The sequence below is a fragment of the Chelon labrosus genome (genome assembly GCF_963514085.1).
Source record: "Chelon labrosus genome assembly, chromosome: 9".
NCBI classification, from domain to species: domain Eukaryota; kingdom Metazoa; phylum Chordata; class Actinopteri; order Mugiliformes; family Mugilidae; genus Chelon; species Chelon labrosus.
Genome location: NC_140359.1, coordinates 17,762,996 through 17,778,314, shown reverse-complemented (window position 1 = coordinate 17,778,314; position 15,319 = coordinate 17,762,996). Strand labels below are relative to the sequence as shown.

The 15,319-nt window shown below is 42.6% G+C and overlaps 2 protein-coding genes across 2 annotated transcripts; both read right to left on the bottom strand.

Moving 5' to 3' along the window:
• Nucleotides 1-580: 580 nt before the first annotated feature.
• Nucleotides 581-8,505, bottom strand: LOC311493665 (kinesin-like protein KIF27). The gene is made up of 15 exons (XM_084552405.1): nucleotides 8,169-8,505; nucleotides 7,762-7,956; nucleotides 6,644-7,629; nucleotides 5,910-6,053; nucleotides 5,577-5,747; nucleotides 5,203-5,396; nucleotides 4,460-4,572; nucleotides 4,166-4,303; nucleotides 3,530-3,744; nucleotides 3,368-3,430; nucleotides 3,072-3,242; nucleotides 2,783-2,974; nucleotides 2,462-2,680; nucleotides 1,365-1,563; nucleotides 581-1,232 (listed from the first exon to the last, which is right to left on the bottom strand). Exons 1-15 carry the CDS (start codon nucleotides 8,464-8,466, stop codon nucleotides 622-624), a joined length of 3,909 nt encoding a protein of 1,302 aa, XP_084408531.1. The 5' UTR covers nucleotides 8,467-8,505; the 3' UTR covers nucleotides 581-621.
• Nucleotides 8,506-9,325: 820 nt separating this feature from the next.
• On the bottom strand, nucleotides 9,326-15,239 carry qng1 (Q-nucleotide N-glycosylase 1). Its single transcript, XM_084551124.1, has 7 exons — nucleotides 15,032-15,239; nucleotides 13,472-13,669; nucleotides 12,295-12,445; nucleotides 11,355-11,467; nucleotides 10,713-10,856; nucleotides 9,981-10,176; nucleotides 9,326-9,883 (listed from the first exon to the last, which is right to left on the bottom strand). The coding sequence occupies exons 2-7, from the start codon at nucleotides 13,655-13,657 to the stop codon at nucleotides 9,654-9,656; spliced, it is 1,020 nt and encodes a 339-aa protein (XP_084407250.1). The 5' UTR covers nucleotides 13,658-13,669; nucleotides 15,032-15,239; the 3' UTR covers nucleotides 9,326-9,653.
• Nucleotides 15,240-15,319: the final 80 nt, after the last annotated feature.

Below are 15,319 nucleotides of genomic sequence, written 5' to 3'. Positions count from 1 at the left end.
TATGCATACAACTTATTCACCTCAGAATAACTGATGGCATGACAAAGATTTTTCTAGGACAAGAACCACACTTAAGATTTCCAAATAATGTAGGGAGAGGGACAACATGGGAAGTGCAGTGCTGTATTTGTGCGTGACAACAGCTGACTCAGCCTATCATTGCAAAACAGAGAGTTTCCCTCTGCCGTGAGAACACTTTCTGTTATAAACAACATCCAGCAGTGATATGATCTGGGAAACGTGTGACCGACATGGAAGACGGACAAATAAAAGGAGACGAACTAGTCCATCTTCTTCTCCCAACGTCATAAAGTTCTCACATTTCATGGGTTTACCATCCTGTGGCAATGCGTCAATAGTGGCATGGAGAATGTGTTCTACAAAGGACATAAAAAAGTCAAGGAACATCAACTGCTCCAGTTGTTCTGCACATATTGCTCACTGTAATTATATGATTATGATGTTACATGAAGTAATTTAATACACTTCTGGTCACTTATCACTGACCTTAAAGCCCAACAGAGTCCATAAATCAAGTATTTTCCATCAAGCAGTACGTGAGTAGACACTAAATGTGAGTACTACCATCTACGTAAAGCCACTGAATAGATACGCAAGTGATCATCTGTCACCGTTTCTGGACACTTCTATAGAGTCCTCCACCATTGACTCAGTGCTGGTGTCCACAACAGACTGTCGCCTTCTTGTGGCAGAACCAGAGACCTGCAGGTCCGCTGCAGATATCTGTCTCAGCTCTCTGCGGCACAGTCGAACTGGCGTCATCTCTAAACATTCCCCCGATGAACTGCTTACACTCCTCCCCTGGGCCTGTATCTGATTGTATTCAGGAGTTTTTGTCTTTTTGAGTGCTTGTCGGTCAGAAGATGAAGAGGAACATTGTGGATGGCCAGCATTTCTGTTCTCAAAGCTATGTGTCTTTCTGTCTGTCTGCTCAGTATGTATTTTTGTGTATGTTGTTGAAATACGTGTACTTGTCTGACCCTTCTCAGGATGAGCAGGAGATTCATTTGCACCTGCATGTATCAGCGTATTGTGCACGTGTCTGTGCTCCTGTGGGTGTAAGGACTGGCCATCAGGGCGCACAGCATCACTGAGGAGCTCTTTGAGTTTCATTTTGAGCTGTCGACTGGTGCTTTTGTAGAAAAACAGCTCTTTCTCCAGATGCTGCAGTCTGTCTCCTTTAGCCTCCTGTGCCTCCCCTGAAACACTCTCTATATATACACACACACACACAAGCACAAGGAGAGATAAAATTAAATTAATCAGCAATACTTCGTTAACAATTTCTGCATATACATCATGGAGAGGGACAGGAAGTTGACAAGTTGACATATTCCAGTCACCTTTAAGTTTCTGTAGCAGTAGCTGGATGTTGCTCTGGTGATCTCTGTGTTGTTGGGTAAGCCTGCGGTCTGCGTCCAGGACCAGACGCTGCATGGCAGCCTCCATCTCCCTTAGCACCACCTCCTGCTCTCCAGCATGAAGCTCCAGCTCTTCGCAACGCAAATGTAAATGGCGCTCAGCCTCACGAAGACAAACAACCTGATAAAGAGGGGAGTAAAGTGTAAAGAAAACACAAAAAACATAGTCTTTAAAAAAAACCCACAATATTAAACTAATAAAACATAAAAAAAAATGCAGGCAGCCAAAGGAAGCATTATGGGAGCAGAAAGAAAGAGGAAGTATAACTGCATTCACAATAAAGAAATAGAGCAGCTGAGATTCTGATTCATAGAAGAGCTTCACCTCGAGAGAGAAGCAAGAGAAGGTAAATAATAGAAGAAGAAAAAATGTTTCAGCAAAGCACACCATACGCCACACAGCAGGCACAAGGAATTTACCTGTGAATATGAAATAATGAGAAAAAGGATGGAAGTGTTGAAGCCACAAGGGAGCAATAGGGGGCAGCGGCCCACCACTTCATTCCCTGTGTCTCCTCACCCGCATAAAGCATGTCACTGTTTTCTCTGCTTTAAGTGGGCCAATACACTGGTGTATCAGGGCTCATAAGCAGTCTGCAACCTCTCCTGTCTATTCATAATGGCACCTAAACTACATTACCCAGGGGCACTATGTGTCGCACGACTCCAGTTTGAATCGAATAATAAATAATAAGAATGTGGTAATGTTGTGGCCTGGCTTCAAAAGGCACAAAGCAGAGTTGGATAATGGCATATGCATAGGTTCTTAATTTACCTCGCACAGTATGTTTGTTGAATGAATTTATGTTGAGAAAATCAGAATTATCTCCTAGTATATTTTATTTACTGTAGCAATTCAAAATGTGATATATAGCCTTATTATTTGGCAATACCAAATGCCCAACACACATCAACAGGCAGGTACATAAAGGGAGAACCGGCATCATCATCATGAGGCACCTGAACAGACCTCAAATGAAGGGCATGTAGCCTTTATATGTTGCAGTTAGGTATATTACCTTGTTGAAATATTTGATGAGCAGCTCCAAAGCCTCAGGTGGCGACAGCTCCTTCAGCTTCCCGATGACATCACAGAGGTCACTGCTTTGGGTCTGATGCAAAGAGGAGTCAGGGCTTAACAGCTTCTCCTGTCTGTCCTGGATGGACTTGTTTTTAAACTCCAGAGCTGCATCCAGAGCTTCTATGGCTTCCTCCAGCTGCAGAAGGGAATGCTCCTCCTGCACAAACACATACAAATCAAAGAGCGCAAAGGGAATTGCAAGCAATAAAATGCACCAAGAAATACCCATGATCGTTTTACATCATTCACACAGTCTGACCTCCAGTGTGAGCACTCTGTTGTCCTTCAGCTGGGCGTCCAGAGCGTCTCTCCTCTTGCTGAGCATGTCTCTCTCTTTCTCCAGTTCCTCTATAGTAACTCCTCCAGTCTTCCTCACTCTGTTGCTCCTCTGCAGCTTCTCCTCCAGAGACTCCAACTGCACTGACACGTGCAGCAGGTCCTGACTTAAGGCCTGAAAAGCAAGTGAATTCAAATCCAAGTGTCATTTAAAAAAAATAAAAAAGTTGTCACAATATTTTCAATGAATTATAACAAAAACACAGGTTAACCTGACTGGAGCGCAGCATCTTGATCTCTAGTTTGTTTTTTTGTTGCAGACAGGCCTCCCTGCGCAGGAGCACCTCCTCTCTCCTCCTCAGCTCCTCCTCCAGCTCCTGCAGCTGTGCTCTCTTCTGAAGAACCCGCTCCTCCTCTTCCTCCAGCCAGCTACTGTCCCACAGCTACAGTGAGGAGAGAATATAAACAGATGATGTTAAATGTGGTATCAGGAAAAAGAAAGGTATAAAAAACAAACACTTTAAACGGTTAATTTTAGATTGAGGAGCTGTATGTAACAATAGTTTACCTTTTTGTTTGTCTCTTTTAAGTGAGAGTCTTTGGACGCACTCAGATCTCCTGCACTTTGGCTCTGCAACATAAAAGTCACTGATTATTTACCCATGCTGAGAGACGGCCGTTACACTTTCAACGATCTAGATAACATGTCTGTTGTAGCTGTGCAGCTAACCCCGTTTTGGTGGAGGTCTTTGTTGTTGTCACCGGTCTCTCTCAGCTGCCTGAGACTGGTCTGAAGCCGTGCTCTCTGCAGTCTCATGTGCTGCAGGCTGTGGTACATCTGTTCTCGCACCTGCTGGCTCTGCATGGAAAGTCTCGCCAACACGACGTCTTCCCGGCCATCGCCACTGCTCCTGTCGTGTCTGTTCACTGCTTGAGTTTGCTTGTCTGAGAAACAAAAAGTAAACATTTAGAGATCCAGTATTAAAGATAACACATAAAGACATCAGAAATCATTATGATTTGCTGGTTTTGCACAGTTGTTGCCTGCACAAGGAACACATTTGTAAGGTAAATAGTAATTAGCCCATCCATTGGAAACAGCACAGAAAGACTCTTTATATACTGATATTATTATCTGTAAAATAAATAACTGATAATGCAATTATGACATTATATTATTATATATACCCTGGTCATAAGTGTGCATTTTTGTACATCATCAAATTTCTTTTGTAAACTTTGAATTCCACTAAAGCCTCTGGAAGCAGCGTTAAACTAAGAAAACAAGAAAAATCAGTCAAACATTTCCATTTGTCTCATCTCAGCAAATCTCGGGGATACACATAATATAATTATGTTAACACACCAGTTTTGTCAAGCTCTTTAATGAGCTGCTCTTTCATGCGCATGTTGATTGACAGATCTTGGATCCTTCTCTCAGTGACACTGGCTCTTATTCCCAGCTTCCTCACATGGTTTTGTTTGAGCTGTTTTTCCTCTGTGCCTGAGAAAGAACAGCTAGTGACAGTAAGAAAAGGAAACCACCTCTGGATACAACATATCCCCTTAGAACAGAAAACAGAAGAGATCGGAGGCAGGGACACATGCCACTAGCTAAACAAAACAAACAGGAAATGAAAGAATGCAAGACAAAGTGCACCTGTGGCTCGCTGAGGATTCTGGTTTCCAGCACATGTCTGATTGAGTTGGGTGTTTTTGTCTTTTCGAGCTGACTTCTTCTGCCGGCCGGTCCAAGTTCGATTTAAAGAACGCCTGAAATAACGTCACAGGCAGATGATTTCAGATCAACTTGCTGCTGTGTGAAAAAAATATATCTTCTGAACTAAAGATTACTGATGTGTGAAACGTAGATCACACACTTTTTTTGTATTAAAAGGGAGAAACTGTTAAACATTTACTGTGTATATTAAAAGAGACTGGTTCCCTTCTGCTTTGAACCTGCAGAGATGAACTATATGCCCGAAAATCTGATCTACATAGATGAGGAGGCTTTGAGGTGCACAAGAGCACAGATTTCAGTATTTCGTGACAACTTCTTCTTTTCACCTGTATTTCACCATTATTATTGTGCAGACTGCCAGAGTTGAAATACTATTTTTAGTCATTTAAAGGTTTCTATTGGTTGAAAGTTGTATAAAAATGTGAATTTGACATTCAGAGGTCTACTTAAACGCATCAAACAGGTGCTTTGTTGTCCGAACCGGCAGGTGGCTGGCCGCACAAAGTGCAGTCACACCAAAAATGTAGCATGTCACCAGTGGTACAAAACCCCTTACTGACTCTGTCCTTCCACAGTGGTGCATAGAAGGTCACTGCTGTAAAAAGTGAGCAGAGGTGAGGAATAAATGCTACCACTTCTGAAGAAAATATACAGCCTCTCACCTAAATCCAGTTCCGCCCCCAAGATTGCCATTCTCCTCCTTCTCTTGACCCCTCTCGTCGCTCTCTGCCTGCCGTTTTATGAATGGACAGTACACTTCATCCTTTTCCTCGATCTCAGCCAGCAGGAGATGACCACGCATCTTAAAAGCTGCCATCACCCTCTCCAGTGAATAGGCTGGCGGGCTGGAGTGAATCTACAAACACGCCGGTGTTTGGACAAAAATATGCACAGCCATGAACAACAGCGTGTGGATGCACATATAAATGTTATGGAGCAACGGTGTTCAGTAAATGAGGTTTTCAAAGCCTCAAGGAAAACTCGAGTGCAGCTGGCAGAACTGAAAAACTCACAGAACAAAAATGGTGCTACTTGCCTTCCTGGGAGGCCTGTGGACGCTGCTGTGTCTCATCAGAGGGACACTGTGGGGTCTCTTGTCTGAGCACCCAATAGCTTCCACTGTTTGTCCTGAGTTTGCCCCCTGAAAGGTCAAGAGGTCGCTGCAAAGGCGATCGATCAGAATCTGCTGGTTGATCAGGTGTTCGGTCTGAACGTTCACATTAAAACAACGGATGAAAAACAGCGAAGGGGCTGTTAAATTCCAGGACAATTTTGAAGCTTCATTTGCAGATAAAAGCCTGTGTTGAATGCAGTATTGTTTTCCGCCATGTTATAGTTACAGGGCAGTATTCTCTGTTCTTCTCCTCACCTGTATACGAATACGCTCTTTTGCTTCCTCTGAGGCTGTAAGGTAGGTTTTTCTCTCGTCAAGAAGTTCCTCCACTTCTTTCTGTAACCGTCTCAGTTCTGCATCTTTCTGCTCCAGCAGCTCCTCTTTTATATGAAGAACTTCCTGAAGATACGAGAGAAAAACAAGTCAGAACAAAAAGGAATAAATTGGTCCAACCAGCTATTTTAGCTGTCTAACTCAGCTAATCCAATACATATACTACTTCCATTCGCATTAACACATCTTAGGCTCCCTGGAGATAAAAGATGCAGCGGTGGAAAATCTGACTTGTCAAAACGGAGACCCAGGAATACCTTAAGGAATTAACAATGGCTTAATTCTGCATATGGTGCCACTAAGCCAGTATGAACAGCACCATGTTCATTAGGTAAACTAGTGAAAACCAATGCATTGTAATATAACTTAATCTTAAAGGTTGTGGTATTTAGGATTTGTTCAAAATAACTGAGATAGCTGTGTGTTCATTTTGGAGGCTGTGGTTTGTTGTACAGTTGAATTGTATTGCGTTGTACCGACACATGTTTCCATTATTTTGAATTTAGTGGTTAAGCTAAATAACAGAAACATATTAGGGTTTATTTTAGCAGTCAAACCAATTCTGTGTGTGTTTTTCTGGATGACCTCCGCAGCTTCGTGACAACAATCATTGGGACCTTTTATCATAATGTTCTTTTCAAACTTTTTATAATTACCTGGCATTTTTTGAGTTCTCCTCTGAGTTTTAAAATAGTAACATGGCCAGGTTGCTCTCCTCCCTCCTCTGAACAGTCCTTATCCTCACTTTGAACTGACTGATCGACAGCTGCCAGTCTCTCCTCCCAGTCTCGCAGTCGCTGCCTGAAAGAAACACTTGGAGAAGATATTTCTGCTAGCAGAGCTGCAGCTTCCTGCGCTAAAAGGAGGTACTGTGATGGTTCCTTTTGGTTCGTCTTCTTATGTGGTTCAGACACCCCGATGTGACTGTCCTCCTCTTCCCCTCTTCCCCTTGTCTTCCCTCTTTCCATCTCCACCTCTCTCTCCTTCTCTTTCAGAAGCTCTCTCAGTGTCTGCACCTCAAACTCCAGCTCGCCTAGCCGAGCCTCACCAGGGTGCCAGGTTGTGGAGCACGATTTAACCTCTGTGTGAGAAGTCATTGCTCCTGGACGGTTCCGAATGTGACGCGCCTTTGATGCAAACTGCAGGACACTCAGAGTCTCAGCTACAAAGTGGTGGGAAGGGCTTACACATGCCACCATCAGCGTGTGTGCAGTGCCTCCCAGTGAATCACGGAGAAGACGGGTGATCTTGGCATCACGGTACGGTATGTGTGCACTGCTGCAGCTGTTACCACGGCGACTGCGACCATGGTCAGAGAGGGCGCGGATGACATTGCCCAGCGCAAGCAGGCCTGTGTTGATATGAACAGACTCTTTGAGTCGCGTCCCAGTGTTTCCAGTTTTTCCAGCACGTTCTGAACCTGCTAGGTCAACCAGACAGAGCTTGGAGGAGCGGAAAGACTTCACGGAGGAGTTGTTTTTGCGGCAACCCAGGATGACCTGGAGGGTGAGGATGGTGTGAGAGCGACTGGAGTGCTCGTTCATTCCTGTGGTGCCCGTGTGGCGGAGGGCATTTCCCATCTCTAGAACGCTGAGCAGCTCCTCGGCTGAGGCGACAACCACCTCTCTGGCTCCCACCACCACTGAAAACACACAACGATCCTTTTTAAGCAAAGAAAGGACTTTCTGTGAAGTGAGTGTAAGCTCCTCTTTAAGTAGTTTTTATTGTGGTGGTATTTATTTATTTGTTTGCCAGTCAGACAGATCATAATTACCCGTGTTTCCCCTCTCATCCTCTCTGATATGAAGCTCTTTGTGGACAGTGTTTGGCTCCAGCAGGTCTCGTAGCTCCTCTCTGTACAGCTCCATGTATGAAACCTGCACCGTGGCCTCCACGCCGTCACTCCTCTTGTCCTCCAGAAACAAGAACACATCCTGGGCCACGCGCTCGATAATTCCCCCCTCTTCATCTAAGACGGGATTCGTAAGGGAGAGACAATTTGCTGTGAGGTACATGTTGTACAACAATAGATACATCTTTTGGGTTGGTTGGGTTACATCTCTTTTTCCACACAATACCGTGATCACTATAGATAGTCCACATGAATAAAAACTACAGCTCTTATCTGGCTTCTTTCTAAACACTGTAGCTAAACAGTGAGGCTGGATTTACCCAACTTACCCTGGGTCCCCCCTCCGAGTGTGTGTGTCTTGCCCGACCCCGTTTGTCCGTAACAAAAGACGGTTGCATTGTAGCCGTTGACCAGGGACTCCACCAGGGGCTGGACGCCGGACTCGTACACCTCGTCCTGGCTGGCTGTCGGTCCAAACACGTGGTCGAAAGAGAAGAGTCGGTCCGTGCCGAGCATCACCTGCCCGGAGCCCGGCACCACACGAACACACACCTGGTGATGGTGCAGGACTTCTTTGGGCAGCAGAGGGCGAATACGGACCGCCACCCGGACACACTCCTCGCCCATGACCGCGAAGTATATAGTAACGGAGTTACACTTTGTTCCCAGCTGAGTTATCTGAGCTCTCTAACTTGTTTAATAAGAAATTAAAACGAGCCACTTGACTAAAACTTGTGAAAACCATCCGCCTGGCGTCGGTTCAGGCGGGTTTATTTACCCTCGTCGTCATTTTTCGTGTTGTTGTTCTTCTTCTTTACTTCGTCCCATCTCGTTTGTTGTCGCTTCTCGGTTGCCCGGGAAACCGCCGCAGCAGTCGAGGAAAGCAGGAAGAGGCGTTCAAGGACGGAGCAAGCGGTACCGTGAAGGCAACAGCGCCATCCTCCGAGACAGATGCTTCCCATTAATATGGGCTACTTAGGCATTTATTTGGTCTTTTCTTTTTTTCACAGATTATTATTGATATTTGGAGGATACAGACTGAAAACAATAGATATTGAATTATAGCTAACTGAAATAAACGTTTGATTAAACGGCCAAAACCTAATAGTAATGATTGATAAGGTTAAATTCTCTCAAGTTTTATGTATTAGAATACCAATACGTTTTTATTTTTTATATTTTTGATTTTTATTTGACACAAATGTGTGTTTATGTGTGTTGATGCGTTTACTTTTTAAAAAATATCCCAAATTTATCTGTCAATTTCTTTTCCTAAAATAAGTTTTTAATTTAATTAGTGCTTACCTGTCTAAACATTGGGCTTATCCATTTATTTATTTATTTACCACTCAAGTGTGTAGATCCCCTCATTGACTAACAGTAGGTTTACTGCTTTATAAATCCAGCAGGAGATGATGCAGGAGGTAATATGATCCACAGAAATCAAATCATTGCAACAATCGCTTAAAAAAAGAAACACAAAGCATCCAAACAATATATTTTATTTTAGTTTCTGTCAGACCAGTGCTATTTCAAGTTCACATCCCGCCTGGATGTGCATGTTTACACAGTTTACATAGAAAGAAAGGTTTGTTAGAAATGTTCCACATGATCAACAGTAAACATTTAACTGATAAAGCCCGACAAACTCTATTAAATCTTGACACTTGTGTCCGTTACAGTCAAAGAGAAGCCTGTTTGTACATGTATCTGGCACAGAGACATGTTTGGCTTCATCCCAGAGAATGGCACTGACGCCAAGGCTGCACACCGTGAGGAGCAGCCTACTGTATGTGCAGCTGCCAGACAGCTCATCAGTAGTAAATACAGCGTGTGTGGTGTATGGGAATGTGGGCCATCTCTTTATGATGCTGCTTGGCGTAAGGCCACAGGTAGAAGTCGATAATTGCGGAGTTGACAGCGCAGGTCTGTCCGTCTCTCTCCCGCACCATCTTGCAAAGACATTCTTTAATCTGCTCCACGGCCCATATCGAACAACCTCGGATCTCAACCTCTCTCCGGTCCCCTGAACACAGCAGCTCACCTGAGGGAAAAGCAAGACACACACACGTGGTTGGAGCTCATAATTTCTCAGTGATTTATTTTGTACCAGAAGAGGAACCCACACACTCCTGCCTCACCGCTCTTCAACGCCTTCATCAGTGTGTCAGAGTATCGTAGTGCTCCTAAATAGACAAGCGCCTGAGGAACCCTGTAGTCAGCAAACATGGTGAGCCAGTCCATGCTAATGATGTCTCCCTGTCCTCTGGCCTCCATGACGCCCCAGAAATCCGCCACCAGGATCTGGGCTCGCTTGTAGAATGAGATTCTTTTCCCCTGTGTAAAAAAAAAAAGGCCATTTGTTACTAGAGGTGTTTTTACACAGCAAAGTGTATACCTAACTCAATTTACTCATTCACTGATTGTAACACAAGACGAGAGCATTCGAAACTTGCCACACTATCTTTGGCCAGGAGGTGGAACTCTCACATCACAGGTTATTTTCTCTGAATGCATACATTAATTTCAGTTCACATATATTTCCTATATGTTTCCGAGATGTTTTATACATTGTGTCTATGTTTACACTGCTGTGAATTCAAACTGGCAGCACAATTGTATAATGCATTCATTTTTCATACAATAACTGTGAGAGAAGACTGAAGGGCGCACTACTGGATTGCACTCGGTAATATTTAAAAGATAAAAAGGTCAAAGCTATTTTTTTTAATATTTGCAATTCGAAGGGCTTGTCCTTGGATACATAAATTATGCTTATTTAGTATCTAATACGTTGTAAATGAGTTACAATTGCAGAGCGGTTGCAGAGGTTTGTAAGAAAATTGTGACAGCTTCACAGCGGGTGCACTAACCTCGTACGTGGCTTCGTCCCTGTAGGAAGGGATCTTCTCCACAATGAGCTCCACCATCCTCCGGGCGTCGTTTCCGGCTTGCTGGATAAAACTACGGAAGCTTCCGCCATGTTCCAGCAGCACACGGCCGCCTTCAGTCAGCACCTTGTTGGAAAGATTTAATATATAATGTGTCACTGATAAACAAAATGATCATTTGAGCTATAGCGTCATGTAATACGAAAATAAACACAGAAAGATGTTGGAAATTGTAATAAAATCATCTCAGCACTAAAAAGAGTGTCGTGGTTAAGGCTCGAGTTTCATCTGAATACAAACACAAGGTGGCATATATGAACACAACAGGACGCAGGGTTCACAGTCGGCTGACTAGAGATGAGATGATACGGACAGTTTTTCTTATAACATCTGTTCGTCTTTCCACTGAAAAGCGCCTCTTTTGTTTTTGCTACACTACCGCTGAGACGACTGTTTTGAGGCGAGCGTATAATTTTAACAGAAAGCAGAAATATAATCTCGAGATGTCCTCTCTGGACTGAAGATGTGACAGTAAAGCAACATTACTGAAAGCAGCCCCAGAGTAAGGCATCATTACTCTCCTAGTGTCACGGCTGTTGCATATTCCCATGGTAAAGTAAGAACCTGGTGGCGTTCCTGAAGCATCGGCATGGGTGTTTCATTGTCTGATCGAAGGACATGTCCCAGCTCCTCCACGCTCATCTGAGAGAAGTACTTCGGATCAGTAATGGGTATACCTGTGGAGTGTGGAGAAGAAGCAGCGACAGAGATGTATCTTTACACAGGAACTACTGGAGAGAAGGAGGACTCTAAAGGATACTAAGCTATGAAGTTATAATGTGCTGTAATAACAAGAATATTAACTTCACAGCAGACATTTTTTTGCAAGAGGTGCAAAAGACATAATTTGTTCTGATCTCACGCTGCCAACCCTTGAGTCTCACACTCCGGAGCAAAGCTACCTGTGCGTTTCTAAGAGACTCTCTTGTAATTATAAAGGCCACAGCGACCACACATTGAGAGCACTATTCCATACGAGCCATAATTGGTTCATATCTGGACCCATTCATGCTAATTATAAATGTTGCACAGTCGCATGCAGAGCAACAAGCAATTTGCCAGCAGCCCAAGTTCAAGGAAAGGGCGCATACGCAATAATAAGCAATGACACACAATAGAGGGACAAGGAGAGACATCAAAATATATTTCTTTTTCTCCGGAGACCAACTAACAGAAAGGATCAGTCAGTTTCTGTAAAAGGCAAAGGTGTCATGTAAGAGTGAAAGAGCACAATGTGGCAAACATTTCATAATACAGATATTGATATCACTCAGATTATTTTAATCAAGTTTAATGGTTTATTTTTGTGTAAGTGCGGTGAATACCGTTTTTTTGACTTGTCACAGTGGAAGCAGAGGTGTACAGAAGACCGAACACATTTCACTTATGTGCATGCTGGTTTAACCGGGACACTTGATTGAACCGAGCCATCGTTAGTACCCCTACGCTAATGATCACTAATGACAAAAATGTCTGCTGTGAAAAAGGGTATGTGCGCTCTCACCTTCTTCCATGGCCCTGGTGATGGCAGCGCATAGCGTCATGTAGCCTGTGTATGTCGTCCCTTTATAGGTCACTTCACACTGCTGAGTTTCTGTCTCTGGCCAAAAGGAGAAGTTCATGGTGTCTACCACAAACACCCAGTTCAATGCCTGCATTTAGAACAGACGCACATGACTATGAATGAAAGAAGAAAAACAAAAGCATCCAGTTGATGAAGAGATTATGTTCTGTTTTCTTAAATTTCTCAGTGTGCCAACTAGTGATGGAGACTCATGAATATAGACATCCCTTTCTTATTTTCCTATTATTAATAACAATACTTCTGGGACAGATTTCACTTAATATAAGAACCTTATCTAATATATGAGAGTCTCTAATGTCTTACTAAGTACAAAGACTTTCTCTAATTAAATTTGTTTTTTGACCAGTATTTCACAAACACAGTACACACACAACATGCAGATTGTTTTCCCACATAGTTTTTTCCATTTTATACAGAAAAAACACATTTGTGTACATTTGAATATGTAACCAGAACTCACGAATCCAAACCACACACTGACACTTTTGATGGCAGTGTTTTGAACTGTTCACATTAGCGTTTATTTGATTATCTGAAGGATAAGCATGTGATGAGGAGCACGTTTGCGCACATGGTTTGGAGTTTTGGCAAAGAAGTTAATCATTTTCAGTCTGAGCCTCGGTTTTGGGGAATGTGTTTGGGACAAACCTTTTCTTCCTGAGCCATATGCCTTAAATGTCTAAAACTGATCACCTAACATCCTAAAATCCAAAGATATTCTGTATCCAGTGATGTAAATCTGAAAATACATATGGTCACATTTAATCATTGCTACAAAATGTTTGAAATTTAATCTCCACTGAACAGCTCAATTTCAAATCAGCTAACATCTCCTTGTTATCTTGACACAAGTAATTCCTGTCACATCTCCTGTTAATAATGAGATAATCATTCATGCATCTCTCTCAGATTCTTGTGTTCCCTCTTCATAAGGGTCCCTTGGATCATCACCTGTCACCCTGCTACTGACTTTTATTGTGTTATTGCACTACTACCTTATTTCCTCTGAACAAAAACCTCTATCTGATTCATTACTTATGGATAAAGTAAAGAAACATTTAGCACTCTGAGTGGCCCTTGGTGACAAACTCCCCTGGTCAGATGTGGGCACTGGGGCCAGTGGATTTGCCTTCTTCCAGCCACTGGCAGTCAGATCGTCGCTGTGTCGGAGTCCGTAGAGCATCTCTGCCGCCTTCTGCACTCCCTCATCCTCCACAAATACATCCCGACTCCGCTCTGCTATAAACTGGGCCGACTCTCGGGGAAAGAGCGGCGTTTCCATGATGAATACTGTCTGGAGTAGAAAACGCAACTGAAATATATTGTTGGGGTCTCATGAAAATGAGCACACTGAGTATTGATTGGGTACACCAGGGAAAACAAATACATTCTCAAACAGTGCGGCACTAAATCCCTTCATTACTGTCAAGACAGTTTATGTCTAAACAGTGTAAGAGAGGTGGTAATTCACCTGTATGATCATTTGTGGTGCTGTTTAACCTGACAGACTTAAACACAAAAGTGTTCCTGTTATTCAGCCTAGCCCACTCAGTAAAATGGGGTTGTCAAAATAACAGAAACAATAACAGTACTAAAAAAAACAAATCTTCAAAATGAAAACTCACTCGATTATTTTAAACAAAAGTTCAGCAAATGTTGAATACCATAACGTTCATGAAGCCATGCAAGACTGTTACATTAGAATGCATTGGTTTTCACCAGAATTAGTTAAAACCAAATGAGTCTGAAGTAACTGCAAGAAAATAATTATGCCTTCTTACATTTGCAAACTCATTAACATTTGCTAAATAAGGCTGGAGTAGACTAGTTCTAATAAAACATACAGGATTCAGGAGCAGCTTCCTTGCTGATGCATGGTGATAGGAATACCAGTGCCCTTTTCATGCTGAAACACCAATATCCTACATATATCTCTGGGGTAGTGCCATTTTAAAGATGATCTCTCGTCCCGATTGTGTAATTCATAATTAAAAGACACAACTAAGAAAGGGGATGCAACAAGGTAAAAGCATTTACTATCTCAAAAACTAAATACGTTTTCAAAGTAATTCTGCTCTTCTCAATTGAGATTGAGCCAGGTTTCTAAACTCGTCTTACAATTTTTTTAGCACTGGACTACTTTGTTTTTGTGTAGGCACTTCACAAAAAGGACAGGGCACAAACAGTAATAGCCCTGACACAGGACCATCTCTGTGCAACCCCATTATTTACAGCAAAAGAAGATAATTATATCCTTTTTCTTTCTCTCAAGTGTCCAGGGACTGTGTGTCAATGGTGCCAGTGACGCACAACTACAGTGGCCTACTGAATGAAATCCAGCTTCACTGCTGTTGCTCTGGTGACTCACATGATTTAGCCTCCACTCAGAAATCTGCTTTAAAAATAAATCATTTTATTCTGTGTTGTGTTTTACAGTCCGTGTTAGTCAGTAGACCAGTTACATCACGTTTCTGAACTGGACGAGCAAAGTGCATTTTAGAAGGGACTGAGCCTTCACGTTGGTCACTGTTTTTTTTTTATTATTATTCCATTAATAAGTACACTGAGCTTTCAGATGAGTTAACAATGGATCAAAATGCATTTCCTCACTAATATTGTTCAGGCTTTGCATCCAATTACGTTGGACTTTACTTACCTACAACTGCAAGGACCGTAAACTGCAAGCTCGTGCAATGTTGTTTCCACCACTACCTGGTTCACAGCTGTTGACCAATCAGAGCTTCGCGTGTGGGCGCGTCATTGGCTGCTAAACCAATCAGAAGACGCCAAGAGAGGAAACAGGAAATCAATCCCCGTCTTGAATTTATTTTTTTTTTTACAAAAAGGAAAACCTTGAACCTACATTACACTAAATATATAATGTAAATTAATTATATAATTTATAAACTACGTTTACACAAAATAATGAAAAATATTTAATTAA

What these genes read in the sequence shown, in the direction of transcription:
- LOC311493665 (XM_084552405.1), bottom strand. Translation starts at nt 8,466, where the DNA reads ATGGGCGAGGAGTGTGTCCGGGTGGCGGTCCGTATTCGCCCTCTGCTG. An exon ending in TCCACAGGCCTCCCAGGAAG is followed by an intron (nt 5,397 to 5,576) that starts GCAAGTAGCACC and finishes GCGTGTTTGTAG; the next exon opens with ATTCACTCCAGCCCGCCAGC. An exon ending in AGATGCTGCGCTCCAGTCAG is followed by an intron (nt 2,975 to 3,071) that starts GTTAACCTGTGT and finishes CTTGCTTTTCAG; the next exon opens with GCCTTAAGTCAGGACCTGCT.
- qng1 (XM_084551124.1), bottom strand. Translation starts at nt 13,657, where the DNA reads ATGGAAACGCCGCTCTTTCCCCGAGAGTCGGCCCAGTTTATAGCAGAG. An exon ending in TGCTTCAGGAACGCCACCAG is followed by an intron (nt 10,857 to 11,354) that starts GTTCTTACTTTA and finishes CTTTCCAACAAG; the next exon opens with GTGCTGACTGAAGGCGGCCG. An exon ending in GGGACGAAGCCACGTACGAG is followed by an intron (nt 10,177 to 10,712) that starts GTTAGTGCACCC and finishes TTTTTTACACAG; the next exon opens with GGGAAAAGAATCTCATTCTA.